The sequence below is a fragment of the Oncorhynchus kisutch genome, linkage group LG16 (assembly GCF_002021735.2).
Source record: "Oncorhynchus kisutch isolate 150728-3 linkage group LG16, Okis_V2, whole genome shotgun sequence".
NCBI lineage: Eukaryota > Metazoa > Chordata > Actinopteri > Salmoniformes > Salmonidae > Oncorhynchus > Oncorhynchus kisutch.
The window spans coordinates 36,916,992-36,944,972 of NC_034189.2; the positions used below are offsets into that span (position 1 = coordinate 36,916,992).

The 27,981-nt window shown below is 42.5% G+C and overlaps 1 protein-coding gene across 1 annotated transcript; it reads left to right on the forward strand.

The window, feature by feature from the left end:
* The first annotated feature begins 881 nt into the window (after window positions 1-881).
* Window positions 882-27,956, forward strand: LOC116352908 (ATP-binding cassette sub-family B member 6, mitochondrial). Its single transcript, XM_031792301.1, has 20 exons — window positions 882-1,090; window positions 1,685-2,212; window positions 4,033-4,176; window positions 5,232-5,421; window positions 5,681-5,773; window positions 9,111-9,303; window positions 10,241-10,362; window positions 13,450-13,559; window positions 13,816-13,881; window positions 18,048-18,173; window positions 18,973-19,049; window positions 19,315-19,378; window positions 20,026-20,111; window positions 22,277-22,334; window positions 22,497-22,601; window positions 24,502-24,676; window positions 25,042-25,154; window positions 25,627-25,721; window positions 25,989-26,057; window positions 26,324-27,956. The coding sequence occupies exons 2-20, from the start codon at window positions 1,697-1,699 to the stop codon at window positions 26,481-26,483; spliced, it is 2,562 nt and encodes an 853-aa protein (XP_031648161.1). The 5' UTR covers window positions 882-1,090; window positions 1,685-1,696; the 3' UTR covers window positions 26,484-27,956.
* The last annotated feature ends 25 nt before the right edge of the window (window positions 27,957-27,981 follow it).

Genomic DNA, 27,981 nt, shown 5'->3' on the forward strand with positions numbered 1-27,981 from the left:
CTTAGAAAGCTGGCAAATACTTTTTCACAGCACTGTAACTAGTACTCACAGTACGCACTGTAACTAGTACTCACATCTGTATTCATAAAAAGGCTTTGGAAGGCTGGTCAGGGCTCACATCAACACCACCATCCTAGATACCATGGACCCACTCCAATTCGCATACCGCCCAAACAGATCCACACATGACACAATCTCTATTACACTCCACACTGCCCTCTCTCACCTGCACAAGAGGAACACCTATGTGAGAATTCTGTTCATTCACAGCTCAGCATTCAATACCACAGTGCCATCCAAGCTCTTCACTAAGGTAAGGACCCTGGGACTGAACACAGCCTTCTACAACTAGATCCTGGACTTCTTGATGGGCTGACCCTAGGTGGTGAGGGTAGGCAACAACACATCCACTATGCAGAACCTCAACACTGGTTCCCCTTAGGGGTGCGGTTTAGTCTCTTCCTGTACTCCCCGTTCACCCACGTCTGTGTGGCTGCGCATGACTCCAACACCATCATTAAGAGTGCTGATGACACGACAGTGGCAGGCCTGATCACTGATGACAATGAGACCGCTTAAATGGAGGAGGTCAGAGACCTGGCAGTGTAGTGCCCCCCTCCTCATTTTGATAGGAACGATCATGTATTTTCTTATCCATTTTAATCATCTGTAGCTAAGATATTGGTATACTGACTGACTGTATAATGTTAGCCTATTCTTCTCTGTAAGCTATGATGAGACCCAGCGTTCAGATGGCATTTTGATGTGAGGTATGATGTCTTTGTATGTACTGTCATCTACTGGCCATATATGAGATTGCGTAACATTACATTTGAACATGCTTGCTAACCAGGGGGCTCTAGGACCCGGTTCAGGCAGTAGTGTTTTGTAAGAAAGTGTCGATTGTCGAGTGATGGAATACTTTACTCCATGCATGCCACAAGAAGAATAAGGACAATTTACAAGTGGAGACAACAAGATTACCATTATTGTTTTTTTTTACTTTTAATATCTCTTCGCGTGAAACGGGTTATTTGTTTGGAGCTTCAATTCACTAAATCGCTTTCCAGCACCAGCTTTTCTTGAGAAGGTGAGTGTTGTAATAACAGCAACAGATCTAAGCTAGCTAATTTAGCTAGCTAGCTATCTTGATAGGTCAGACAGATAACGCCACAAATGTATTTATTTAAAATTTTATTTAACTAGGCAAGTCTCACAAATGATAGCTAGAGAAAAACTCTACTGCTAAGGTTATTCTGAAGCTCTGTCGTTGTTGTCACATTGTTTAAATATGCCCTCTGTCAAAGAGCGGGCCACCAAGAAAAACAGGCTAACAATGCCATTGGGACAAATGCATCATGATTACCATGATAATATCTGTAGTGCTCAAGAAATAATTCCATGAGAGCAACAACATCTGAAGCATTTGTTTAGAAAGTTCCATTTCACATGACGGACAAAAACATAAAAAATGTATGTACATCCAAATTAATAATTAGTTGGAACTACAATGTGCACCATGACCTCTCTGAACTGGAGCTTGTGAGGGCTTTGTTCCTACATACCAAGCTACTCCATGGTACATTAGACCAGGTTTCTGATCTTGAGCCCTATGTGTAGGCTTAGTGTGGTAGTAATATGTCTGTTATAGTGAATACTCTCTTTCCCCTCCCTGTCTCCCCAGCTCCCAGCTACCATGGTGGTAGTGCAAAGCTACTGTGAGGCCAGCGCTTCAATCTCCGAAGCCTGGCTGGAGGGCGGCATCTCGCCCTGCTTCTACTTCACCCTGGTGCCCACCGTCCTGCTTACCCTCTCCTTCTTCTTCGGCGCCTTCCACTGCGTCTGCTACCGCCGCTACGGCACCGAGATGGAGCCCAAGTTTGTGCCGCGCTCCCGCCTCTATGGCCTCCAACTGGCAGTCTCCCTGCTCCTCCTGCTGCAGTTCCTAGGGGGGCTGGTGTGGAGGGCAGCCGGAGGAGGGGAGCTCCCCGGCTATGTGGTGCTGTACGGATGCCTGTCCATGCTGGGCTGGGTCTGGGCAGTGGCCCTGCTAAGGCTGGAGAGGAGGAGGGTGCTGGTGAGGGACCGGACGCGGGGCCACAGCACGGTGCTGCTGCTCTTCTGGGCTGTGGCATTTTCAGCGGAGAACCTGGCCTTCGTCTCCTGGGCCAGCCCCTACTGGTGGTGGGGCCTGGAGAACACACAGCAGCAGGTGAGAGAGGACCAACGGTATTGTTGAGGGTTTAACATTATAGAATGTCCCCAATAGAGCTGACGTGACTCCTCACTCTATATATCACTCAAAGAGACACGTCTGTTCTACATAATGTATTTATATCTGAATGTTTCACAACCTTGCCTACTGAACGTGGCACTGGGGTCTGTTCAGGAGGGTGTAGTGTTAGAGGACCTTCAGATAGAAATGTATTTGTGTAGAATAAACATGTTTAACTGTCAGGTTAAGTTGGAAATGGTGTTAGATCTGTTCCTTGCATTTCTGTCTATCGTTCGAAACGTTTCATCTCTTTGATTGAACCCCACAGTGAGGATGAACTGCGATCCCACTCCCTAGTTTCATTGAGGTTGTTAAAACGTTGACATATATTGTTACTGGCTATTAGTATTAAACTTAACATTGAGTTTTTACATTCCATCACACAAGTCTAGTAATTGGCCTCCTAAAAAGTAAGTTAGTCTACTCATAGGGTGTGATACTGTATCTGCATAAATGGGACACATAGGCTAGGTTTTATGTTTCTTAAATCGCATTTCGTAATGACTGTTGTGATAGTAAAAAAAATATTACAAAGCAGTTTCTCACAAGAAGACTGCTAAATATAGAAACTGGCATTCCAACCATGACACAGCAGTGAAAGGGGGCGGAACCATTCTCATTAGTCAGCTTTGAGTAACTCCAGAAGTGCAGAGTCATTGCCCTATCATGTCATTCTACATCCCTCTCCCTCTGGCCACGCCCCCAAATATAAATGTTGTAACCAATCAGATCATGCCTTTTCTTAGTCCCACCCTGTGGCTGTCATTGGTCGTCCTACTCAGCATGACTTTAGATTGAACAAGTCATGTCTGGAAGTATGGCTGTTTAATATGTCTCCCAGGTGTGTTCAACTGATGCATTCTGAATACATCTTCATTAGCATTTTACCAAGCTTTCACCATCTTCGTTCTTCCAATGGGTTGTTATACCACATAGTATAATGACACGGTCCACTGTTTACTTTGTGTCATAATATGTACAGTATTTTACTTTGTACAGTCAGTCTGACTGTAACCACTGACTCACCTCTCACCTTTGAATGATAACCGCTGCCTCACAGAGCAGACTTGATGACAAATCTGCTGATGTGCCCTTGAGCAATGCACTTAACCATAATTGCTCCTGTAAATCGCTCTGGATAAGAGAGTCTGCTAAATGACTTAAATGTAAATTGTATGTGTTGAATGGAGTATTGACATCATTTTTTCTGTGTTTTATGCAGTTATGCTTGTCAGTCAGCACTTATTTAAAGGAATACAAAACTCCCTTTTTTTTGTTGTTTTTGACTCCTGACGTGCACCATTTGCGATTGTGATGGGATTGTATTAACAGTCCCATTGGGATTGAATTATCAGTGGACAACATACTAAAATATAGTATATGAGTGCAAGATTCCTTTAAATAGTCAATGTGTAATTGCTACATCCATTTTTGAACTAATGATCTACACCCATTGATTCTTGAAGATTATAACTTTTGAATGCCTCATGAGCTTAGTTCAACTGTCACACCCCATATGAGCTTGTTTTACTTTTAATGTTTATAACATTGTAAATGTAAACAAACAGTGTATAACCTCTAAAGATGGTTAAAACTATAATGTTGATACCATGGATGGTCAGTCCTTGCATCCATAGCTCTGTCTGTATTTGAGTGGTTCCATTTCTCCAGGCCATTCCCTCAGCTTTTTACCAAAACTGCAGTTTGCCCCTTTAAAGGTTCAGTCATGACTTAGCGTTTTTCATTCATTACCTCAGGTGGAATTTTCTCTGTGGTTGATGCGCTACATCGGCACAGGAACACTCTTCTTCCTGGGCCTGAAGGCTCCGGGATTACCACGGAGACCGTACATGCTCCTGATCAACGAGGACGAACGTGACGTGGAAGGCAGCACTGGCCAGGTAACCTAGTAATGGAATCAAATGTTATTTCTCACATGCGCCGAATACAACAGGTGTAGACTTTACCGTGAAATGCTTACTTACAAGCCCTTAACCAACAATGCAGTTTTAAGAAAATAGAGTTAAGAAAATATTTACTAAATTAACTAAAAGTTTAAAAAAATATTTTTTTAAATATCACATTAAAATAACAATAACGAGGCATTACCAGCACTGAGTCAATGTGCGGGGGTAGAGGTTAGTCAAGGTAATTGAGGTAATATGTACAGGGAGTTAAGGGTAAAGTGACTGCATAGATAATAAATAGTGAGTAGCCACAGTGTAAAAAAAAAAGGTATAGGGGTCCTGGATGGCAGGATGCTTGGCCCCAGTGATGTACTGGGCCGTATGCACTACCCTCTGTAGCGCCTTACGGTCGGATGCCGAGCAGTTGCCATACCAGGCCTCGATGCAACCGTTCAGGATGCTCTCAATGTTGTAGCTGTAGAACTTTTTGAGGATCTGGGAACCCACCAATCTTATCAGCCTCCTCAGGAGGAATATGCATTGTTGTGCATTCTTTGCGACTGTCTTGGTGTGTTTGGACCATGACAGTTTCTTGGTGATGTGGACACCAAGGAACTTGAAGCACTTGAAAACGGCAGCTCCATGGCTTCTGGTTGGGATATGTACGTACGGTCACTGTGGGGACGATATCATCAATGTACTTATGGATGAAGCCGACGACTGAGGTGGTATATTCCTCAATGCCATTGGATGAATCCCAGAATTTATTCCAGTCTGTGCTAGAAAAACAGTCCTGTAGCTTAGCATCCGCTTCATCTGACCACTTCATTATTGAGCCAGTCACTGGTACAACCTGCTTTAGTTTTTGCTTGTACGCATTTTTTTTCCTTCTAGTTGCACAGGTGACATGTTGGTAGAAATTAGGTCAACCTGATTTAAGTTTGCCTGCATTAAAGTCCCTGGCCACAACCCTTTTTGTTGTTGTTTATTGTCTCTGTCTGTATTTATTATGTTCACAATAACCCCTAATATCTCTATCTGTATGCCAGCCCCTGTTGGATGGGACAGAGGAATCCCAGTCTACCTGGCAGGACTTTGGGCAGAAGGTGCGTCTGCTGGTGCCCTACATGTGGCCCAAAGGCAGCATGCTGTTACAGGGCCTGGTGGTGCTCTGCCTGTGCCTGCTGGGTCTGGAGAGGGTCATCAATGTCTTTGTGCCCATCTACTACAAGAACATTGGTGAGAGAGCATCCCTCCTTTCGCAACATCTGCCCTAGATCCAGCTTTTATCTGGATTCCTTTTTAAATTCCTACTTGTTTGCTGTCACAGCCTTATTGGTTGTGTTGCAGGTTATCTTTATTGGTGCTGCGCTGCATATTCTCAGAAGTATTGTGTGATATCATTGTGGCTGACATGATAATCTGCCCAGGAAAACTGCAGAAAAGATGACCTGGGACTGTCAACCCTTTTCAAAACCTCTCTCTCTCACTCTCATAGTGAATGAGCTGACTGATGGAAGCAGCTGGAAGACCTTGGCCACCACTGTGTGTGTCTATGTCTTGCTCAAGTTCCTGCAAGGTGGAGGGGCAGGTAAGTGCAAGGCGCAAATTTTTTTCAAATATTTTTTTTTTTTTTTTTTACCTTTATTTAACCAGGCAAGTCAGTTAAGAACACATTCTTATTTTCAATGACGGCCTGGGAACAGTGGGTTAACTGCCTGTTCAGGGGCAGAACGACAGATTTGTACCTTGTCAGCTCGGGGGTTTGAACTCGCAACCTTCCGGTTACTAGTCCAATGCTCTAACCACTAGGCTACGCTGCCGTGCGACTCATTTGGTAAATAATATTTTGCCCTGCGACTACTTTTTTATTTTGGGAGCACTATGCAAGTATGAAAAAAATCTCCCAGATAATTTTTGTAATGATAAGACTTAGCCGTACCGTTGTTTCAGAGTTCCCTAGAGAAATAAGCGAGTGCAGATTCGTTAGTGTCCTTGTTGCACCATTACTACAGCAAAAGCGGCTTGTTTCAAGCCCAACCAGGTCAAAAGATCTGACCCGTATTAGCACCGCAACATTTTTATCTTCCTATAGCGGATAGCTGGGACCACATTTTACATTCATAAACCATGTTGTGGGCCATTCTAAAACTACTCTCGAACCATTTGTTGACACTTTGTTCTGTCATTGGCTAGCTAGCTAACAACCTGGTGACTTGAACAGTCTATCCAGCCAGACTGGTGGCACAGAAAGAAAGGAAAAGGGATAGCTTCTTCAGGAGATCAATGAATATAGCAATGAATGAATGAGGGATATATTGCATGTCATCATCACAAACCTGAGTTTTTAGAGAGACCGTGTAAAATGTTTTATCTAATGCATCTCAAACAATATGGTGTATTTGCAGACTGCAGTTCGGGGCATTTTCTGATGTGGTCATTCCTTGATATCAGGAAACGTCCATTGGTGCCTGCCATTGGTCAATTCTGGTGTCATGCGACAGATGGTTTCTCGACACATGATTTATTTACATAGCAGGTTAGGATAATTAACGTGGCAGTTTAGGATAATTAACGTGGCAGGTTAGGTGAATTAGCGTGGCAGGTTGGGAGAAGACTAAAGTTAGGAAAAGGGTTAGGCTTAGCTACAATGCTACACTTGTCAACAACTGTTGTCCCCAATGTGAAAGAAAGAGCCAAGGACCAATGGCGAGCATCAATGGGTGTAATTTGATGGGTCAAGAAACCCCTATATATATATATATATATATATATATATAAAAAACGCCCATAATTGCAGTCTGCAATTACACCCTTCTCTCTCTCAATAGGAAAATAGTGCTTTTAATATTCCACAAATTACATTGTAATTTCAATTACCGGTATTTGTATCAACGTTTTAGCTTTTATAATAACCTAATGTATTTACAGTGTTCCATATTAGTTTCCAGGGCACAACATGTGCTTCAAAAGCAGCTATAATTCATCAAAGCCAAATATAAGCTATATATCAATCAATGAAACAATACAGTGGGGCAAAAAAGTATTTAGTTAGCCACCAATTGTGCAAGTTCTCCTACTTAAAAAGATGAGAGGCCTGTAATTTTCATCATAGGTACACTTCAACTAATCCAGAAAATCACATTGTAGGACTTTTAATGAATTTATTTGCAAATTATGGCGGAAAATAAGTATTTGGTCACCTACAAACAAGCAAGATTTCTGGCTCTCACAGACCTGTAACTTCTTCTTTAAGAGGCTCCTCAGTCCTCCACTCGTTACCTGTATTAATTGCACCTGTTTGAACTTGTTATCAGTATAAACGACACCTGTCCACAACCTCAAACAGTCACACTCCAAACTCCACTATGGCCAAGACCAAAGAGCTGTTAAAGGACACCAGAAGCAAAATTGTAGACCTGCACCAGGCTGGGAAGACTGAATCTGCAATAGGTAAGCAGCTTGGTTTGAAGAAATCAACTGTGGGAGCAATTATTAGGAAATGGAAGACATATAAGACCACTGATAATCTCCCTCGATCTGGGGCTCCACACAAGATCTCACCCCATGGTGAAAATTATCACAAGAACAGTGAGCAAAAATCCCAGAACCCCACGGGGGGACCTACTGAATGACCTGCAGAGAGCTGGGACCAAAGTAACAAAGCCTACCATCAGTAACACACTACGCCGCCAGGGACTCAAATCCTGCAATGCCAGACGTGTCCCCCTGCTTAAGCCAGTACATGTCCAGGCCCGTCTGAAGTTTGCTAGAGAGCATTTGGATGATCCAGAAGAAGATTGGGAGAATGTCATATGGTCAGATTAAACCAAAATATAACTTTTTGGTAAAAACTCAACTCGTCGTGTTTGGAGGACAAAGAATGCTGAGTTGCATCCAAAGAACACCATACCTACTGTGAAGCATGGGAGTGGAAACATCATGCTTTGGGGCGGTTTTTCTGCAAAAGGACCAGGACGACTGATCTGTGTAAAGGAAAGAATGAATGGGGCCATGTATCGTGAGATTTTGAGTGAAAACCTCCTTCCATCAGCAAGGGCATTGAAGATGAAACGTGGCTGGGTCTTTCAGCATGACAATGATCCCAAACACACCGCCCGGGCAATGAAGGAGTGGCTTCGGAAGAAGGATTTCAAGGTCCTGGAGTGGCCTAGCCAGTCTCCAGATCTCAACCCCATAGAAAATCTGTGGAGGGAGTTGAAAGTCTGTGTTGCCCAGCAACAGCCCCAAAACCTCACTGCTCTAGAGGAGCATGGAGGAATGGGCCAAAATACCAGCAACAGTGTGTGAAAACCTTGTGAAGACTTACAGAAAACGTTTGACCTCTGTCATTGCCAACAAAGGGTATATAACAAAGTATTGAGATATACTTTTGTTATTGACCAAATACTTATTTTCCACCATAATTTGCAAATAAATTCATTATTAAAAATCCAACAATGTGATTTCCTGGATTTTCTTTTTCTCATTTTGTCTGTCATAGTTGAAGTGTACCTATGATGAAAATTACAGGCCTCTCATCTTTTTAAGTGGGAGAACTTGCACAATTGGTGGCTGACTAAATACTTTTTTGCCCCACTGTGTGTGTGTGTGTATATATATATATATATATATATATATATATATATATATATATATATATTCTGGTGCTCCTAAATTTGATGTGGAGAAAGAAAATATATATATATATTTTTTTTAATTTAGAGCCCTGGGTGAGGGGGAATTTCACCTCCCATATTGTCTTTCTCTGCTACACCCATTCCTTGGTCTCCTTGAGTACTGTTATTTTAAATGTCTCTCTCGCTCTATATATCTCCTCTCCCCAACCCCAACCCCAACCCCACTCTTACCCTTCCCCCCTGCCCTCTCCCTCTTCTTCTCTTTCCTGAACCTCACTCTCTCCCTAGGTGCGTCTGGCTTCATCAGTAACCTGCGCTCCTTCCTGTGGATCCGCGTGCAGCAGTACACCAACCGGGTGGTGCAGGTGCGTCTGTTCGGCCACTTACACTCACTGTCACTGCGCTGGCACCTGGGCCGACGCACCGGGGACGTCCTGCGTAGCATCGACCGCGGCACCTCCTCCATCAACAGCCTGCTCAGGTGAGTCTCCAAATAATAAATTGTGTGCGTGGTTTTCTGAGCCACGCCCCTACCTTTTTTTAAAGGTATGCATATCTGTATTCCCAGTCTTGAGAAACCCATAGATTAGGGCCTAATGAATTCATTTCAAGTGACTGATTTTCCTTATGAACTGTAACTCAGTAAAATATTTAAAGTTGTTGCCTGTTGCGTTTTATATTTTTGTTCAGTGTATATACTGTACAGTGCCTTCAGAAAATATTCACAACCCTTGACTTAAAAAAAAACAACACATGATTTAAAAATGAAAAACTGAAATGTCTTGAGTAAATGTCTTCAACCACTTTGTTATGGAAAACGTAAATACGTTCAGGAGTAAATTTTTTATTAACAATAACATTTAAAAAGCAGACATTGAATATCCCTTTGAGCAGGGTGAAGTTAGTAATTATACTTTGGATGTTGTATCAATACTCCAAGTCACTACAAAGATACAGGCATCCTTCCTAACCCAGTTGCCGGAGAGGAAGGAAACCGCTCAGGGATTTCACCATGAAGCCTATGGTGACTTTAAAACAGTTACAGAGTTGGCTGTTATAGGCTGCGATAGGAGTTGGCTGTAATGGCTGTGATAGGGTAGCTCACCGCTGCTAAATTAATATAGGGGAAACGCTGGACATACGTGTTTGATCTTGGTGTGATTTACCTTATCCTCAAAGTTTAGAGACGGCTTCCTCAGGGGTTTACTCAATTGTCAAAAAGAGAGATTAAACTGTTCTCCTTTCCACCTTAAAATTTAGTCTACATTCAATTTCTTCCATCACTACCAACCAGTGTGATGTGACCCAACTATGATCCCCCTGTAGTATGTCTTAGTTTCTTAGTGTCATCCTAACCTGTGGACAGTCTGTGTGTTCATTCCGAGTTAAACCTGGCCTCCCTCTCTTTCTCTCCACAGCTACATTGTATTCAGCATCTTCCCCACCATCGCAGATATCGTCATCTCCATCATCTACTTCATCACCTACTTCAACGCCTGGTTCGGACTCATCATATTCGTCTGCATGTTCCTCTACCTCAGTGAGTACAAGGCCTCCTTTCCAGAACCAATTCAGTTATATTTCTAAGGTAATAATAATTTGATCTGAGTCAAATGTGTGAAATACTTTCAAATGATGTGACCTGCACCAATGGAATAGTCCCAAAAGTGTAAATTAAATCTAATCCAAATGTATTGGTCACATGCGCCGAATACAACAGGTATTCACCTTACAGTGAAATGCTTAATTATGAGCCCCTAACCAACAATGCATTTAAAAATTTGGATAAGAAATAAAAATAACAAGTAATTAAAGAGCAGCAGTTCAATAACAATAGCGAGACTATGTACAGAGGGGTTCCGGTACATAGTCAATGTGTGGGGGAACCAGTTAGTTGAGGTATTATGTAAAGTGTTATGTAAAGTTATTAAAGTGACTATGCATAGATGGTAACAACAGGGAGTGGCAGCGGTGTAAAAGGGGGGGGGGGGACAATGCAAATAGTCTGGGTCTTATGGCTTGGGGGTAGAAGCTGTTTAAGAAGCATTTTGGACCTAGACTTGGCGCTCCGGTACCGCTTGCCGTGCGGTAGCAAAGAGAACAGTCTATGACTTGGGTGGCTAGAGTCTTTGACGATTTTTAGGGCCTTCCTCTGACACCGCCTGGTATAGAGGTCCTGGATAGCAGGAAGCTTGGCCCCAGTGATGTACTGTGCCTTCTGCACTACCCTCTGTAGTTCCTTGCGGACCAGGTAGTGATGCAACCAGTCAGGATGTTCTCGATGGTGCAGCTGTAGAACATTTTGAGGATCTGAGAACCCATACCAAATCTTTTCAGTGTCCTGAGAAGGAATAGGTTTTGTCGTGCCCACTTCACGGCTGTCTTGGTGTGCTTGGACCATGTTAGTTTGTTGGTGATGTGGACACCAAGGAACTTGAAGCTCTCAACCTGCTCCACTGCAGCCCCGTCAATGAGAATGGGGGCGTGCTCGGTCCTCCTTTTCCTCTAGTCCACAATCATCTCCTTTGTCTTGACCACGTTGAGGGAGAATTTGTTGTCCTGGCACCACACTGCCAGGTATCTGACCTCCCTATAGGCTGTCTCGTCGTTGTCAGTGATCAGGCCTACCACTGTTGTGTCATCGGCAAACTTAATGATGGTGTCGGAGTCATGCCTGGCTGTGCAGTCATGAGTGAACAGGGAGTGCAGGAGGGGACTGAGCACACACCCCTGAGGGGCCCCTGTGTTGGGGATCAGCGTGGCGGATGTGTTGTTACCTAACCTTACCACCTAGGGTGGCCCATCGGGAAGTACAGGATCCAGCTGCAGTGGGAGGTGTTCAATCCCAGGTTCCTTAGCTTATTGATGAGCTTTGAGGGCACTATGGTGTTGAGTGCTGAGCTGTAGTCATTGAATAGCATTCTCACATAGGTTTTCCTTTTGTCCAGATGGGCAAGGGCTGTGTGGAGTGCAATAGAGATTGCATTATCTGTTGGGGCGGTGTGTAAATTGGAGTGGGTCTAGGGTTTCTGGGATAATGATGTTGATGTGAGCCATGACCAGCCTTTCAAAGCTACATGGCTACAGATGTGAGTGCTACAGGTCGGTAGTCATTTAGGCAGGTTGCCTTAGTATTCTTGGGCGCAGGCAATATGGTGGTCTGCTTAAAACATGTTGGTATTATAGACTCGGACAAGGAGAGTTTGAAAATGTCAGTGAAGACACTTGCCAGTTGGTCATCGCATGCTCGTAGTACACGTCCTGGTAATCTGTTTGGCCCTGCAGCCTTAAAGGTCTTACTCACATCGGCAGAGAGCGTGATCATAGTCTTCCGGACACTGTGGGGACGACGTCATTGATGCACTTATTGATGAAGCCAGTGACTGATGTGGTGTACTTCTCAATGCCATCGGAAGAATCCTGGAACATATTCCAGTCTGTGCTAGCAAAACAGTCCTGTAGCTTAGCATCTGCTTTATCTGACCACTTTTTTATTGATCTAGTCACTTCCTTTTGCTTGAAAACAGGAATCAGGAGGATTGAATTGTGGTCAGATTTGCCATGTGGAGGGCGAGGGAGAGCTTTGTATGTGTCTTTTGTGTGTGGAGTAACGGTGGTCTAGAGTTTTTCTTTTTTTTTCCCACTGGTTGCACATTTAACATGCTGATAAAAATTTGCTAAGTTTCTCTGCATTAAAGTTCCCTGCAACTAGGAGCGCTGCCTCTGGGTGAGGGTTTTCTTGTTTGCTTATGTCGGAATACAGCTCATTCAATGCTGTCTTAGTGCTAGCCTCTGACTGTGGTGGTATCTAAACAGCTATGAAAAATACAGATAAACTCTCTAAGTAGATACTGTGGTCTACAGCTTATCATACACTATCTCAGGCGAGCAATAGCTCGAGACTTCCTTAGATATTTACAGAAATACATAGTCCGCTGCCCCTTGTCTTACCAGATGCCGCTGTTCCGCCACTGTTCCTGCCGGTACAGAGTATAACCAGCCGGCTGTGTGTTGATAGTGTCATCATTCAGCCACGACTCCGTGAAGCATAAGATATTACAGTTTTGAATGTCCTGTTAGTAGTTTAATCTTGCGCATAGGTCATCTATTGTATTCTCCAAAGATTGCACGTTTGCCAGCAGAATGGAAGGAAGTGGGGGTTATTTGATCGCCTGCGAATTCTCAAAAGGCAGCCCGCCCTTTGCCCCTTTTTCTCCACCTCCTCTTCACGCATATCACGGGGATCTGGGCATGTTCCCGAGAAAGCTGTATATAGTTTGCGTTGGGCTTGTCAGACTCGTTAAAAGAAAAAAAGGATTCTGCCAGCCTGTGGGGAGTAAACGCAATCCTGATGTCCAGAAGTTATTTTCGGTCATAAGAGAAGGTAGCGGCAACATTATGTACAAAATTAGTTTAAAAATAAGTTACAAACAACGCAAATAAACAAACAAAAAACACAATCGGTTGGGGACACGTTAAACGTCTGCCTTCTTCTCCGGCGCCATTTTTAATCAACTCCAAGCTAAATCAATCACACCTATTTGAAAGTATTTTACATATGCGTTCGACCGAGATCCGGTAATACCAATGTAATATTTCATAATGGTCCATCGATACATCTCTTCAGCCCTTACCATCATCATCACGGAATGGAGGACCAAGTACAGGCGAGACATGAACACCCAGGACAACAACACAAAGTCCAAGGCTGTGGACTCCCTGCTCAACTTTGAGACGGTACCGAGATGGTCCCATTGACCTTTAACCTCTACTTGGATTGTGTTCTTTAGGGCACACAACAGAAAATGTTTAAAAACATTATTCAACATTAACATTCCAGGTAGTCCCTCCCAGTTTGTCTGTTTGATGCTTAATGAACACGACCCAGAATCCCTACCTGCCATGGTGGCACATGAAGATGCCTGCAAACATATTGCATTTCTGCAACTTCAGAGTTGCTTCATGGCTGCGATTTGTAATGTTTTTCCAACAGGTGAAGTACTACAACGCAGAGAATTACGAGGTGAACCGTTTTGAGGACGCCATCCTGAAGTATCAGGTAATCCAGGCTATAGATGTCAAACTCTGATGAGTTGAGAATATAGATCTGAGTTAATTTACACCAGAGTGCTTGCTTTGGTTTTTCACATGCACAGTCCCAAGAACCCAGCAGAAATCAGCTTTTCATATATATGACTTTCATTTATTTGTCCAGTCTTTTATATTTAGCCAACAGTTGCATTCATGAGTTGTATTGACAAATGTCAATAATAAAAATTAGGTCAGCCAAAGCAAAAATCTGATAAACCTACATTTATATGAGTGCTGTAAGTACAGAAGTTGTTTGTTCATTGGGAAATGAATGTCCAACTAGTCAGTGACAACTGGAGTTTGACAGCAATTATGTAAGCGTATTACAGTATTAAATTACAGACACTTTGTCCTGGGATTCCCTATGATCTTCTATGTAGAAGAACCCCTTATCTTCTAACGATTCTTGTGTTGCTTGTGAGTGTTCGTGGGAGTCTCATCTTTTCATATACTGTATAGCTTTTAATAGTTTGTAGCTCAAACCATTCGGACTCTACAGATGTTTTTGTTTACAAAACCCTGCCCTGGTCCCCTTCAAGATCCACCCTTTTCTCACAAATACCACTCTAGCTCAACCCCTGTTAATCACACAGACTATGGATGCAGAAGAAATAGACAAATCCGATGTTACAATCCAGAAGTCTGTAGCGCAAACACACAATCTATAAAGTTAGAAGTCCTAAATCACACCTTCATTATGGTGGTGCTCATTGTCTTAACTTGCAAGCCCCTACCCAGCAGTGCAGTATTCAATATAATATCAAAAAAGTATAATTAATAAGAAAATGTTTTGTAATAACACAAGAAATAAGAGAGGAAGCTATATACAGGGTACATGTGCAATGTGCAGGGATACTGGAGTTAGGTATGTACATGTAGGCAGGGATTAGGAGAAAGTGACTGGTAGCAGGATAAATAATAATAGTAAACAGGATGGCAGAAGCATGTGGTGTGTGTGTGTGTGTGTGGTGAGTGAGTGTCAGCAGGTGTGACAGGCGGATGAATACAGTGCCTTCAGAAAGTATTCATACTTTCCACATTTTGTTTTTACAGCCTAAATTCAAAATAGATTAAATAGAATTTTGTCTCACCCATCTACACACAATACCCCATAATGAGTGAGTGAAAATGTGTTTTTAGACATTTTTGCAAATGTATTTATAATGAAATACAGAAATATCAAATTAACGTAACTTTTCACTCTCAGGAGTCAATACTTTGTAGGAGCACTTTTCGCAGTGATTACGGCTGTGAGTCTTTCTGGATAGGTCTCTAAGAACTTTCCACACCTGGATTGTGTAACATTTGCCCATTTTTATTCTTTAAAAACCCTTCAAGCTCTGTCAAATTGGCTGTTGATCATTGCTAAACAACCATTTTCAGATCTTGCCTTAGATTTTAAAGTAGATTTAAGTCAATACTGTAACTCAGCCACTCAGGAACATTTACTGTCTTGGTAAGCAACTCCAGTGTAGATTTGACTTTGCGTTTTAGGTTATTGTCCTGCTGAAAGGTGAATTCATCTTTCAGTGTCTGGTGGAAAGCAGACTCAACCAGGTTTTCCTTGAAGGATTTTGCCTGTGCTTGGTTCCATTCCGTAAAAAAAAAACTCCTCAGTCCTTAATGATTACAAGTATACCCATAACATGATGCAGCCACCACTATGCTTGAAAATATGGAGAGTTACGGTACTCAGTTAATTGCTTTGACACATTTCTTGCAGCAGGTAGTCTAGTAATTAGTGTTGGGCCAGTAACAGGAACGGTTTCTGGATTGAATCCCCGAGCTGACAAGGTAAAAATCTGTCGTTCTGCCCCTGAGCAAGGCAGTTAACCCACTGTTCCCCGGGCACATTCAAAAGTCATGTTCATCACTTACTGCACACAGAGTGAGTCCATGCGACTAATGTGACTTTAAGCACATTTTTACTCCTCTAACTTATTAAGACTTAACAAAGAGGTTAAATACTTATTGACGCAAGACACTTCAGCTTTTAAGTTTTAATTAATTTGTAAAGATGTCTAAAATGTATAATTCCACATTATGGGTTAGTGTGTGTGTGTGTGTGTGTGTAGGCCAGTGACAAAAAAATCTAAATTGAATCCATTCAGGCTGTAACACAACAAAATGTGGGAAAAGTCATAAATAGTTTCTGAAGGCGTTTTACATGTAAACAAAAGTGACTGGTAGCATATATTTAAATACTATGGTAATATAAGAATGATAATATATACAGTTGAAGTCGGAAGTTTACATACAACTTAGCCAAATACATTCAAACTCAGTTTTTCAATTCCTGACATTTAATCATAGTAACAATTCCCTGCATTAGGTCAGTTAGGATCACCACTTTATTTTATGAATGTGAAATGTCAGAATAACAGTAGAGAGAATTATTAATTTCAGCTTTTATTTCTTTCATCACATTCCCAGTGGGTCAGAAGTTAACATACACTCAATTAGTATTTGGTAGCATTGCCTTTCAATTGTTTAACTTGGGTCAAATGTTTCAGGTAGCCTTCCACAAGCTTCCCACAATAGTTGGGTGAATTTTGGCCCGTTCCTCCTGACAGAGCTGGTGTAACGGAGTCAGGTTTGTAGGCCTCCTTGCTGGCACACGCTTTTTCAGTTCAGCCCACAAATTTTCTATAGGGTTTAGGTCAGGGCTTTGTGATGGCCACTCCAATACCTTGACTTTGTTGTCCTTAAGCCATTTGGAAGTATGCTTGGGGTCATTGTCCATTTGGAAGACCCATTTGCAACCAAGCCTTAACTTCCTGACTGGTGACTGACTGGTGTCTTGATATGTTGCTTCAATATATCCACATAATTTTCCATCCTAATGATGCCATCTATTTTGTGAAGTGCACCAGTCCCTCCTGCAGCAAATCACCCCACAACATGATGCTGCCACCCCCGTGCTTCATGGTTGGGATGGTGTTCTTCGGCTTGCAAGCCTCCTCCTTTGTCCTCCAAACATAACGATTGTCATTATGGCCAAACAGTTTTGTTTCATCAGACCAGAGCACATTTCTCCAAATAGTATGATTTTTGTCCCCATGTGCAGTTGCAAACTGTAGTCTGGCTTTTTTATGGCGGTTTTGGAGCAGTGGCTTCTTCCTTACTGAGCGGCCTAACAGGTTATGCCGATATAGGACTCGTTTTACTGTGGATGGATACTTTTGTACCTGTTTCCTCCAGCATCTTCACGAGGTCCTTTGCTGCTGTTCTGAAATTGATTTGCACTTTTCGCACCAAAGTACGTTCATGTCTAGGAGACAGAACGAGTCTCCTTCCTGAGCGGTATGACGGCTGCGTGGTCCCATGGTGTTTCTACTTGCGTACTATTGTTTGTACAGATGAACGTGGTTTCTTCAGGCGTTTTGAAATTGCTCCCAAGGATGAACCAGACTTGTGGAGGTCTACAATTGTTTTTTTTGGCTGATTTCTTTTGCTTTTCCCATGAAGCAAAGAGGCACTGAGTTTGAAGGTAGGCCTTGAAATACATCCACAGGTACACCTCCAATTGACACAAATTATGTCAGTTAGCCTATCAGAAGCTTCTAAAGCCATGACGTCATTTTCTGGAATTTTCCAATCTGTTTAAAGGCACAGTCAACTTATTGTATGTAAACTTCTGACCCACTGGAATTGTGATACAGTGAAATAATCTGTCTGTAAACAATTGTTGGAGAAATTACTTGTGTCATGCACAAAGTAGATGTCCTAACCGACTTGCTAAAACTGTTAGTTTGTTAACAAGAAATGTGTGGATTTCTTGAAAAACAAGTTACAACCTAAGACTACAACCTAAGTGTATGTAAACCTCTGACTTCAACTGTACATGTAAACAGGAGTAATAGTGACCAGTAGCAGAATGAATAGATGTATACAAAAAAAAAATGACCACCTCAGAAGCATAGTTAAATAGAGCTTGCCATCATTCGTGATGTTCTAGGATTTTAGAACTGCAACCAGCAGACATTTCTTTAGCTTTTGTATCTCTATCCTGGTTCTAGGTCTGTTCAGCAGTGCAAACAGACAGCACAAACCGATGTGGGACCAGACTATAACTCTTTTGATTGTACTGTTGCGTTTGTGGCCTTTTTATCTGTCTGTCCCCTCCCGTCTTAGACCTCAGAGTGGAAGACACAAGCTTCTCTGGCCTTCCTGAACCAGACACAGAACCTGATCATCGGTTCAGGTCTACTGGCCGGGTCACTGCTCTGTGCCTACTTTGTCCAGGAGGGCAAGTTTAAGGTACTGAGCTCGGAGCTGTTACTAGCTTTAAAGGGAAAGTTGAGTATTTTACAATTTAATGTTAGATGGTTCCTCACCCTGACAATAGTCTATGAGCCAGGACTATGATCATTTATTCATGTTTGGTTTTAGTAAATAACAACTTTCAGGGTGAGAAACTATTTAACATGAAGTTGTGAACTACTGAAGTTCCCGGTAAAGGTCTAGATACTCATTCTACTACCCTTTTCACACTATCGAGCCGACCGAGAAAAAAATGTTCCTTTCACATGTTCCTTATCAGCACTGTTCCAACAACTATGGTAAATATCCGGATGTGTAACCTGACCAGTGCAGCTTGGTTTGCCTCAGTAGTGTGAAAATCCCGATTGACCCACCTCAAGCTCCCTTCATTCATCCACTTTTCTCTACTCTATGCTATGGCTATGTTGTTTTTTAGCTCTATGTCCTACATTAGATTAGAAAACGTTATTATACTCTATTAAGGAAATTATTTGTAACTTGCTTTGCCGACAAAAGCAATCAATACAAATGCACAACATCACTACTAGGCCGTGCAGCCTTGCTACTTTCTGTATGTATGTTTTCATGCATGTTTGAACATTTGCTAAAAAACGTACCTTTGCACACAGTGTTGTGGTACTACATGTTTTTCTCAGTAATACATGTGGTGTATGAAGTATACATTCAAGTCAGATGCTGTGAACTTTAGCCTGGTTAAACAAAACTGAACGAAGTGCAACAATAGTGAACCAAGTGTTCAGTCTGGTTTAACCAGGCTAATGCACTCTATTTCCAGGTTGGAGACTTTGTCCTCTTCGGCACCTACATTATCCAGCTCTACACCCCTCTCAACTGGTTTGGAACCTACTACAGGTAAGAGGTGTTATGGGCTGGGTTCCAATTCTACTTCCTCACCTTCTCTAGTCTCTTTTATGTCTGTCACTTATAGCTAAATGGACTGTATTGGTTTCCACCATATTGCTTCCACATGTCTGACTTGATCAGGAAAGACACAAGCAAATGAAGCTAGACTATTGACACAGATCTATAGAAGGCATTGTTTATAGCATCATGTACTACAGTACCCATAATGCACAACTGGTTCTCTTTATAATACTTATGTCCTCAACCTCCACAGAATGATCCAGAACTCCTTTATCGACATGGAGAGCATGTTTAAGCTCTTCACAGAGGAAGAGGAGGTAATTTTGAAATTGGTTGTCAATGACCAGCTTTTTGGTGTGTATGGGAGATACTCAATTGGAAAAGTCTGTCCTTTCCTCCACTCCTCCACCCTCCGTGACCTGGAAAAACGATAAGTGATCGAGAAGTACCAATTCGCAAGTAGGTAGTTTTCTCCCATCCTCGATTACCTACTTCGACCGAGGATGCACAATAGTATCCTCGTGGCAGGAAGCATGGAAGTGTTTTAAAATCCCTTCGAATCAGCTTTTGTTTTCTCGGAGGAGAAAAGCATGTTCACATTTAAAAACAATACACTATATACAAAAGGATAAGTCCTTTTATCTATACAATGTCGTGCACAACTAGCTAATTTAGTTTTTTATCACTACACATTTATTTTGCTGTAAGCATCATTTGCCTGATGATGCATCAGTGGAGAAAGTCTAATTTCATGAAAAGCTTATTTGTTTCCACGTTCCTTCTCCTCGCCACCTCTCCTTGATTACCTTCAACCTTTTTCAAACGAGGCGAGGATGGAAGAGAGGAGGGAGGAGGCAAGCAAAACCAATTGAGATTCTCCCTGTGTCAGAATCTAATCTTTGCATTTCATTATGGAAAATACATTTTTTGTAATTTGATGTGCTTTATCTTCATTTCTCTTCAGGTGAAGGACATGGTGAATGCAGGGAACCTTCTCTATAAACTGGGAAAAGTGGAGTTTGAGAATGTGTACTTTAGCTACACTGACGGGTAAGTCCTAAGATTTTGATTTATTTATATTTAGGTCTTGTTTGGACTGATGAAATGTTTTTAGGTTATACACAGAGACTGATTCAGAAACAGTTTGATGAATAATTATAGTTGTGGTAGTTCCAGCGTTCTCCTTTGATAGGCAACATAGGTCTGGGTGCCTTGTAAGGATCTGACGGCGAGTGGGTAATCTCCCTTTACCATCGGTCCTATTAGCCAACGTACAATCATTGGATAATAAAGTAGACAAATTACGAGCACATGTATCCTGTATAAGACCATAAGCAAACAGGACAATTCTCATCCAGAGGCGGCGCTCCTAGTGGCCGGGGACTTTAATGCAGGGAAACTTAAATCTGCTTTACCTCATTTCTACACGCATGTTAAATGTGCAGCCAAAGGGGGGGAAAAAACTCTAGACCACCTTTACTCCACACACGCACAGATGCGTACAAAGCTCTCCCTCGCACTCCATTTGGCAAATTTGACCACAATTATATCCTCCTGATTCCTGCTTACAAGCAAAAACTAAAGCAGTAAGCACCAGTGACTTGGTCAATAAAAAAGTGGTCAGATGAAGATACAGTACTGTTTTGCTAGCACAGACTGGAATATGTTCCAGGATTCTTCCGATGGCATTGAGGAGTACACTACATCAGTCACTGGCTTCATCAATAAGTGCATCAATGACGTCGTCCCCACAGTGACTGTACGCACATACCCCAACCAGAAGCCATGGATTACAGGCAACATCTGCACTGAGCTAAAGGATAGAGCTGCCCTTTTCAAGGAGCGGGACTCTAACCCGGAAGCTTTTATGAAATCACGCTACGCCCTCCGACGAACCATCAAACAGGCAAAGCATCAATACAGGACTAAGATTGAATCGTACTACACTGGCTACGACGCTCGTCGGATGTAGCAGGGCTTGCAAACTATTATAGACTACAAAGGGAAGCACAGCCGCGAGCTGCCCAGTGACACGCGCCTACCAGACGAGCTAAATTACTTCTATGCTCGCTTCGAGGCAAGTAACACTAAAACATGCATGAGAGCATCAGCTGTTCCGGACGACTGTGTGATCACACTCTCCATAGCCAATGTGAGTAAGACCTTTAAACAGGTCAACATTCACAAGGCCGCAGGGCCAAACGGATTACCAGGACGTGTACTCTGAGCATGCGCTGACCAACTGGCAAGTGTCTTCACTGACATTTTCAACCTGTGCCTGTCTGAATCTGTAATACCAACACGTTTCAAGCAGACCACCATAGTCCCTGTGCCCAAGAACACTAAGGTAACCTGCCTAAATGGACTACAGGTTTTTGGACGACCGAGCACAACTCCATTCTCATCGACAGGGCTGAGAGCTTCAAGTTCCCTGGTGTCCACATCACCAACAAACTATCATGGTCCAAACACACCAAGACAGTCGTGAAGAGGGCACGACAAAACCTGGGTCCTCAGATCTTCAAAAGTTTCTACAGCTGCACCATCGAGGGCATTCTGACTGGTTGCATCACTACCTGGTATGGCAACTGCTCTGCCTCCGACCACAATGCACTACAGAGGGTAGTGCGTACGGCCCAGTACATCACTTGGGCCAAGCTTCCTGCCATCCAGGACCTCTATACTAGGCAGTGTCAGAGGCAGGCCCTAAAAATGGTCAAAGACTCCGGCCACCCTAGTCATAGACTGTTCTCTCTACTACCGCACGGCAAACGGTACCGGAGCGCCAAGTCTAGGTCCAAAATGCTTCTTAACAGCCTATCAAACGGCTACCCAGACTAGTTGCATTACCCCCCCCCCCTTTTACGCTGCTGCTACTCTCTGTTTATTATCTATGCATAGTCACTTTAACTCTACCTAACTCTACCTACATATTACCTCAACTAACTGGTTCCCCTGCACATTAACTCTGTACCGGAATCCCCTGTATATATCCTCGCTATTGTTATTTTACTGCTGCTGTTTAATAGTTTTTAAAATGTTTTACTTATCTGTTTTTTACTTACAGTTATTTTTCTTAAGATTGCGCTGTTGTTTTAGGGCTTGTAAGTAAGCATTTCACAGTAAGGTCTACACCTGTATTATTAGGGCGCTTGTGACAAGTACAATTTTATTAAATATATATTTTGTGCTTCTGTGTGTTTTTGTTTTTTAAGGAAGGAGATCCTTAAGGACGTATCATTCACTGTGCAGCCAGGCCAGACTGTTGCATTGGTAAGATTGGATTCGAAGCTTCCGAGCATTACCCAGAGATTACGCACACTTGAGCAGTGTTTGATTTCTCTCTATCAGTCATGGGATGGTTTGTGTCTGGACCATGTGTAGTACAGATGTTTCTTGCTTCTCAACAGTTTGTGTCTTTGTTGACATCCCTAGGTTGGCCAGTCAGGGTGTGGTAAGAGCACCATCCTTCGCCTGCTCTTCCGTTTTTATGACGTCCAGGGGGGATGCATCCGCATCGATGGCCAGGACATCTCTAAGGTGAGTAATTTGCCCAGTTGCACAAAAATAGTTCCCAGACAAACTGCCTTGTTAGCAGATGATGTACAGTGCCTTGCGAAAGTATTCGGCCCCCTTGAACTTTGCGACCTTTTGCCACATTTCAGGCTTCAAACATAAAGATATAAAACTGTATTTTTTTGTGAAGAATCAACAACAAGTGGGACACAATCATGAAGTGGAACGACATTTATTGGATATTTCAAACTTTTTTAACAAATCAAAAACTGAAAAATTGGGCGTGCAAAATGATTCAGCCCCTTTACTTTCAGTGCAGCAAACTCTCTCCAGAAGTTCAGTGAGGATCTCTGAATGATCCAATGTTGACCTAAATGACTGATGATAAATACAATCCACCTGTGTGTAATCAATTCTCCGTATAAATGCACCTGCACTGTGATAGTCTCAGAGGTCCGTTAAAAGCGCAGAGAGCATCATGAAGAACAAGGAACACACCAGGCAGGTCCGAGATACTGTTGTGAAGAAGTTTAAAGCCGGATTTGGATACAAAAAGATTTCCCAAGCTTTAAACATCCCAAGGAGCACTGTGCAAGCGATAATATTGAAATGGAAGGAGTATCAGACCACTGCAAATCTACCAAGACCTGGCCGTCCCTCTAAACTTTCAGCTCATACAAGGAGAAGACTGATCAGAGATGCAGCCAAGAGGCCCATGATCACTCTGGATGAACTGCAGAGATCTACAGCTGAGGTGGGAGACTCTGTCCATAGGACAACAATCAGTCGTATATTGCACACATCTGGCCTTTATGGAAGAGTGGCAAGAAGAAAGCCATTTCTTAAAGATATCCATAAAAAGTGTCGTTTAAAGTTTGCCACAAGCCACCTGGGAGACACACCAAACATGTGGAAGAAGGTGCTCTGGTCAGATGAAACCAAAATGGAACTTTTTGGCAACAATGCAAAACGTTATGTTTGGCGTAAAAGCAACACAGCTCATCACCCTGAACACACCATCCCCACTGTCAAACATGGTGGTGGCAGCATCATGGTTTGGGCCTGCTTTTCTTCAGCAGGGACAGGGAAGATGGTTAAAATTGATGGGAAGATGGATGGAGCCAAATACAGGACCATTCTGGAAGAAAACCTGATGGAGTCTGCAAAAGACCTGAGACTGGGACGGAGATTTGTCTTCCAACAAGACAATGATCCAAAACATAAAGCAAAATCTACAATGGAATGGTTCAAAAATAAACATATCCAGGTGTTAGAATGGCCAAGTCAAAGTCCAGACCTGAATCCAATCGAGAATCTGTGGAAAGAACTGAAAACTGCTGTTCACAAATGCTCTCCATCCAACCTCACTGAGCTCGAGCTGTTTTGCAAGGAGGAATGGGAAAAATTTTCAGTCTCTCGATGTGCAAAACTGATAGAGACATACCCCAAGAGACTTACAGCTGTAATCGCAGCAAAAGGTGGCGCTACAAAGTATTAACTTAAGTGGGCTGAATAATTTTGCACGCCCAATTTTTCTGTTTTTGAATTGTTAAAAAAGTTTGAAATATCCAATAAATGTTGTTCCACTTCATGATTGTGTCCCACTTGTTGTTGATTCTTCACAAAAAAATACAGTTTTATATCTTTATGTTTGAAGCCTGAAATGTGGCAAAAGGTCGCAAAGTTCAAGGGGGCCGAATACTTTCGCAATGCACTGTATATAACATTGTTTGTTATATGTTGGTGGTCTTCTGGTTCAGTTATACAGTATAGTTAATATGATACACCTGGGTCGTGTTCATTAGGCACCAAATTAAGAAAAAACTATCAGGACGTTTGAAAACGTTTTTCCCGTTGCGTGTCCTAATGAACTTGACCTTGTATTAATATAGTGTGTTCTGAGCCTCTTGGTATCTGGGTGCAGGTGAAGCAGGTGTCTCTGCGTGCCCACATCGGCGTGGTGCCCCAGGACACGGTCCTCTTCAACGACAACATCCGCGACAACATCCGCTACGGACGAATCTCTGCCAGCGACCACGAAGTGGAGGAGGCGGCTATCGCCGCAGACATTCACGAGAAGATCCAGACGTTCCCAGAAGGTATGGAAATACCAGGCCTCTTTTGCTGGTTTCCCAGACACCGATTAAGCCTTGTCCTAGACTAAAACACTATTTCAGTGGAGATTCTCTATTGAGTCCAGGACTAGGCTTAATCTGTGCCTGGAAACCAGAACTGTATGTTGCCATTATATTTCTGTCTGTAGTTAATGTGAAGGTGGCTTATGGGTGTCAATATTGTTGTTTTAAGGGTTTGAATTTACTAACCACATTTGCAGAATAATTTTGACATCTTAATCTCCTCAAACAAGTGGGGAGATTTTGCGGCGTTCACACAGTAGCTGCCAGGTGCATTGTTAGTGTATGAGGTGAGTGACGTCTGTGTTTTCTGTCTGTCCCCCTCCCAGGATACGACACCCAGGTGGGCGAGAGGGGTCTGAAGCTGAGCGGGGGGGAGAAGCAGAGGGTGGCTATCGCCCGGACCATCCTCAAGGCCCCTCAGATTATCCTGCTGGATGAGGTAAACTTTCAGGAAGGGCCACCAGAAGGGTCAATGACCGTGTTCAAATAGATGCCCCGAGACACTGATCTTGGGTCAGTTTCATTTTTGTAAATTTATTTTTTTTGGCTAAGTTTAGGATTGGGGAGGGAAAGCTGGTCCTAGATCTTTACCTAGGAGAAACTTCACCCCGGAGCATTCAAATACTTTAAAAACACACTTCCTCCCTCCTCTCCTGAGCTTACACAAATTGATAGGTGAACACAATGGCTCTATCACTTAGCTTTCACCAGTCCAGCCATGTCAGATCAGATATTTCTTCAAGGACGAGAGGAAGCAAGGATGCATTCTTAACGTATTTGATGAGGGCCAATGTTTGCCCCCACACCACTGATCCTCCTGTCATATTGTGTTACAGTGGATTAATACAAGTTCACTGAACTTGAATATTTTTGTCATGTAATTTATCTCATAAAGTTTTCCCTCTGCACAGGCCACATCTGCTCTCGACACACAGACGGAGCGCAACATTCAGGCGTCGCTCACCAAAGTGTGCTCCAATCGGACCACCATCGTCGTGGCTCACAGGTAAGGGATGGGTCTCAGGTGGACAAAAATGCATGTATAAAGGGAACCCATACATTAGGATCAGTGGAGGCTGCTGAGGGGAGGATGGCTCATAATAATGGCTAGAACGGAGCGAATGGAATGGCATCATGATGTATTGGATACCATTCCACTCCAGCCATGACCACTAGCCTGTCCTCCTCAATTATGGTACCAACTAATACCCCTCTGTTAAGTTTATGTGGTTTGGATCTGTCTTTAGTCTGATTGTGAATCGTCTGTCTTCAGGTTGTCGACCATCATCGGTGCCGACCAGATTCTTGTTCTAAGTGACGGTCAGATAGCAGAGCGAGGACGGTGAGGGAATGGTTGAAAGAGTGATTGTTCTATTTCTGCACACTCCACAAGCCTATTCCAATCAAAATATTGTTTTATGCTCGTCAAGAAACAAACATCTAAAGAATGTATGTAAATGCCAAGAATGGGACAGGCCAATGTTTCTGATGCTTCTCACACTATAGTCCTATTCTCAAAACCATATAGTGGGAACATCTTGGCGATGATGTTAATGGTGATTGTGTGTCCCCATTGTAACTACATATTCTCCACTTTCTCCCTCCCAGGCATGATGAGCTGCTGGCTAAGGGAGGGTTGTACTGTGACATGTGGATGAAGCAGCAACATGCCCAGGACTCAGACTCAGCCTCTGACACAGAAGCCAAAGACAGGAAGTCTGAGAAACTACAGCCCCCATCAGTCACTGCAGGCCACGGGAGCCACTGAGTATAGAGTGAGAGGTTCAAGGATATGTAGACATTGTGAGGAGATGGAGGAGGACGAGAGATGCAGTGAGAGTATTAGATACCTCAAAAGGCTGTTTTGTCTGCACTTTTTTCAGGTATCTGTCCATCGAGGTTCATTCGGTCATGAGTGAAGTTTTAAGCAGATATTTATTGGGTATTTAATGTTTGATCATTCAATCAAAATGTTTGTGCCATGAATGCCTCGGGCCATTTGTTTTTAAGTGTATTCAGGATCGTGTTCATTAGGTTAACAGAAAATGTTTTAAAATGTTTTAAAATCTAAAATTAGTGTTTCTTATTGGACAAGTCCAGGAAGTCCCTCCTTATTGCAGTCTGTTTTGATCCGTTTTCTGCGTAATTAATCTCACTTGCCCCAATTTTTTTAAATTGAGTCAAATGCTCGTTAACGTGTCGGAAAAGATACTAGAACGAGTAGCAGAAGCAGGGCGGTAGCTCCCTCCCACACACTCTTTCTGCAAGTTACGGGCAAGTCTAGGGGCCAAATGTCCCCTCCCCTTCCAAAATGTGAAAGATATGAACACCTGCAAAATCCTAATTTATCCAAATAATCAGTGGCAAAAATCTGTGCACCTCGCTGTTGTCGCATCCCACAGTCTGTTGACATACACTACAATACCAGTTCTGTTACATGCGTCTGTCCACGAGAGATTAGTGCCTAATGAACATGACCAGGACTCTATAATTTGTCCTCTTGCTGTCTGAAGTCGGTTGACTGCAGCCGTCCAGAGAAGTGGCAACAAGTCCAAAGTAGACTAATACCTACCCTTAAGCGCAGGTATAAGGCAGTTTGGCACAGTGTCTCACAAAACTTTGAATTGTTGACTTAATGTTTAGGGGTTGACGAATGTATTAGTTTTATTTACAGCATCTAGAGATTATTTTATTTTTACTATACCCACTTTAAGCTTATTTTTTTAGCTATTATACAAGCAATAGACTTACATTATACTTTATAGACTAATTCAGACCGAATTGAATGTTTAAACAAAGAAATCTGTTGCACAAAAAAATGTTATAAGTACAAAGGTATGTGTACGAGAACTTCAACTTTAACATTTTAATTTGGTTATTAGTAAAACAGATATTTAGTCTGTGTTTGGTCTGTTTCACATCCAAGCTGCATCAATTTTACCCCAATCAGACTCGGGTCTAGGTGTTGACTGATGCATGCCAAATTAATCCTGTAACTTTTATTTGTCACCAATGGTGATCAATAAGAACTACTGGCAGTATATTAAAGAAAACAGAATCGGTAGAATTGACTAAATTCACAGAGGAAAAGCAAACATTTCTCTATGAATGAACTCAGAAAGCCTGTTTGTGCTGCTACCCGTTTTGAGTAAAGAACTACTGTCAGTGTATCTTTATTTTAATGGAAGAAATTAGTCTGTATTTGAATTTGTTAATATCTATGCCTTGCATTCCCAAGGCAGTGTGGAGTTTGTCAATATCTGTAG

What these genes read in the sequence shown, in the direction of transcription:
- LOC116352908 (XM_031792301.1), top strand. Translation starts at nt 1,697, where the DNA reads ATGGTGGTAGTGCAAAGCTACTGTGAGGCCAGCGCTTCAATCTCCGAA. An exon ending in TCCATCAACAGCCTGCTCAG is followed by an intron (nt 9,304 to 10,240) that starts GTGAGTCTCCAA and finishes TTCTCTCCACAG; the next exon opens with CTACATTGTATTCAGCATCT. An exon ending in CAGATAGCAGAGCGAGGACG is followed by an intron (nt 26,058 to 26,323) that starts GTGAGGGAATGG and finishes TCTCCCTCCCAG; the next exon opens with GCATGATGAGCTGCTGGCTA.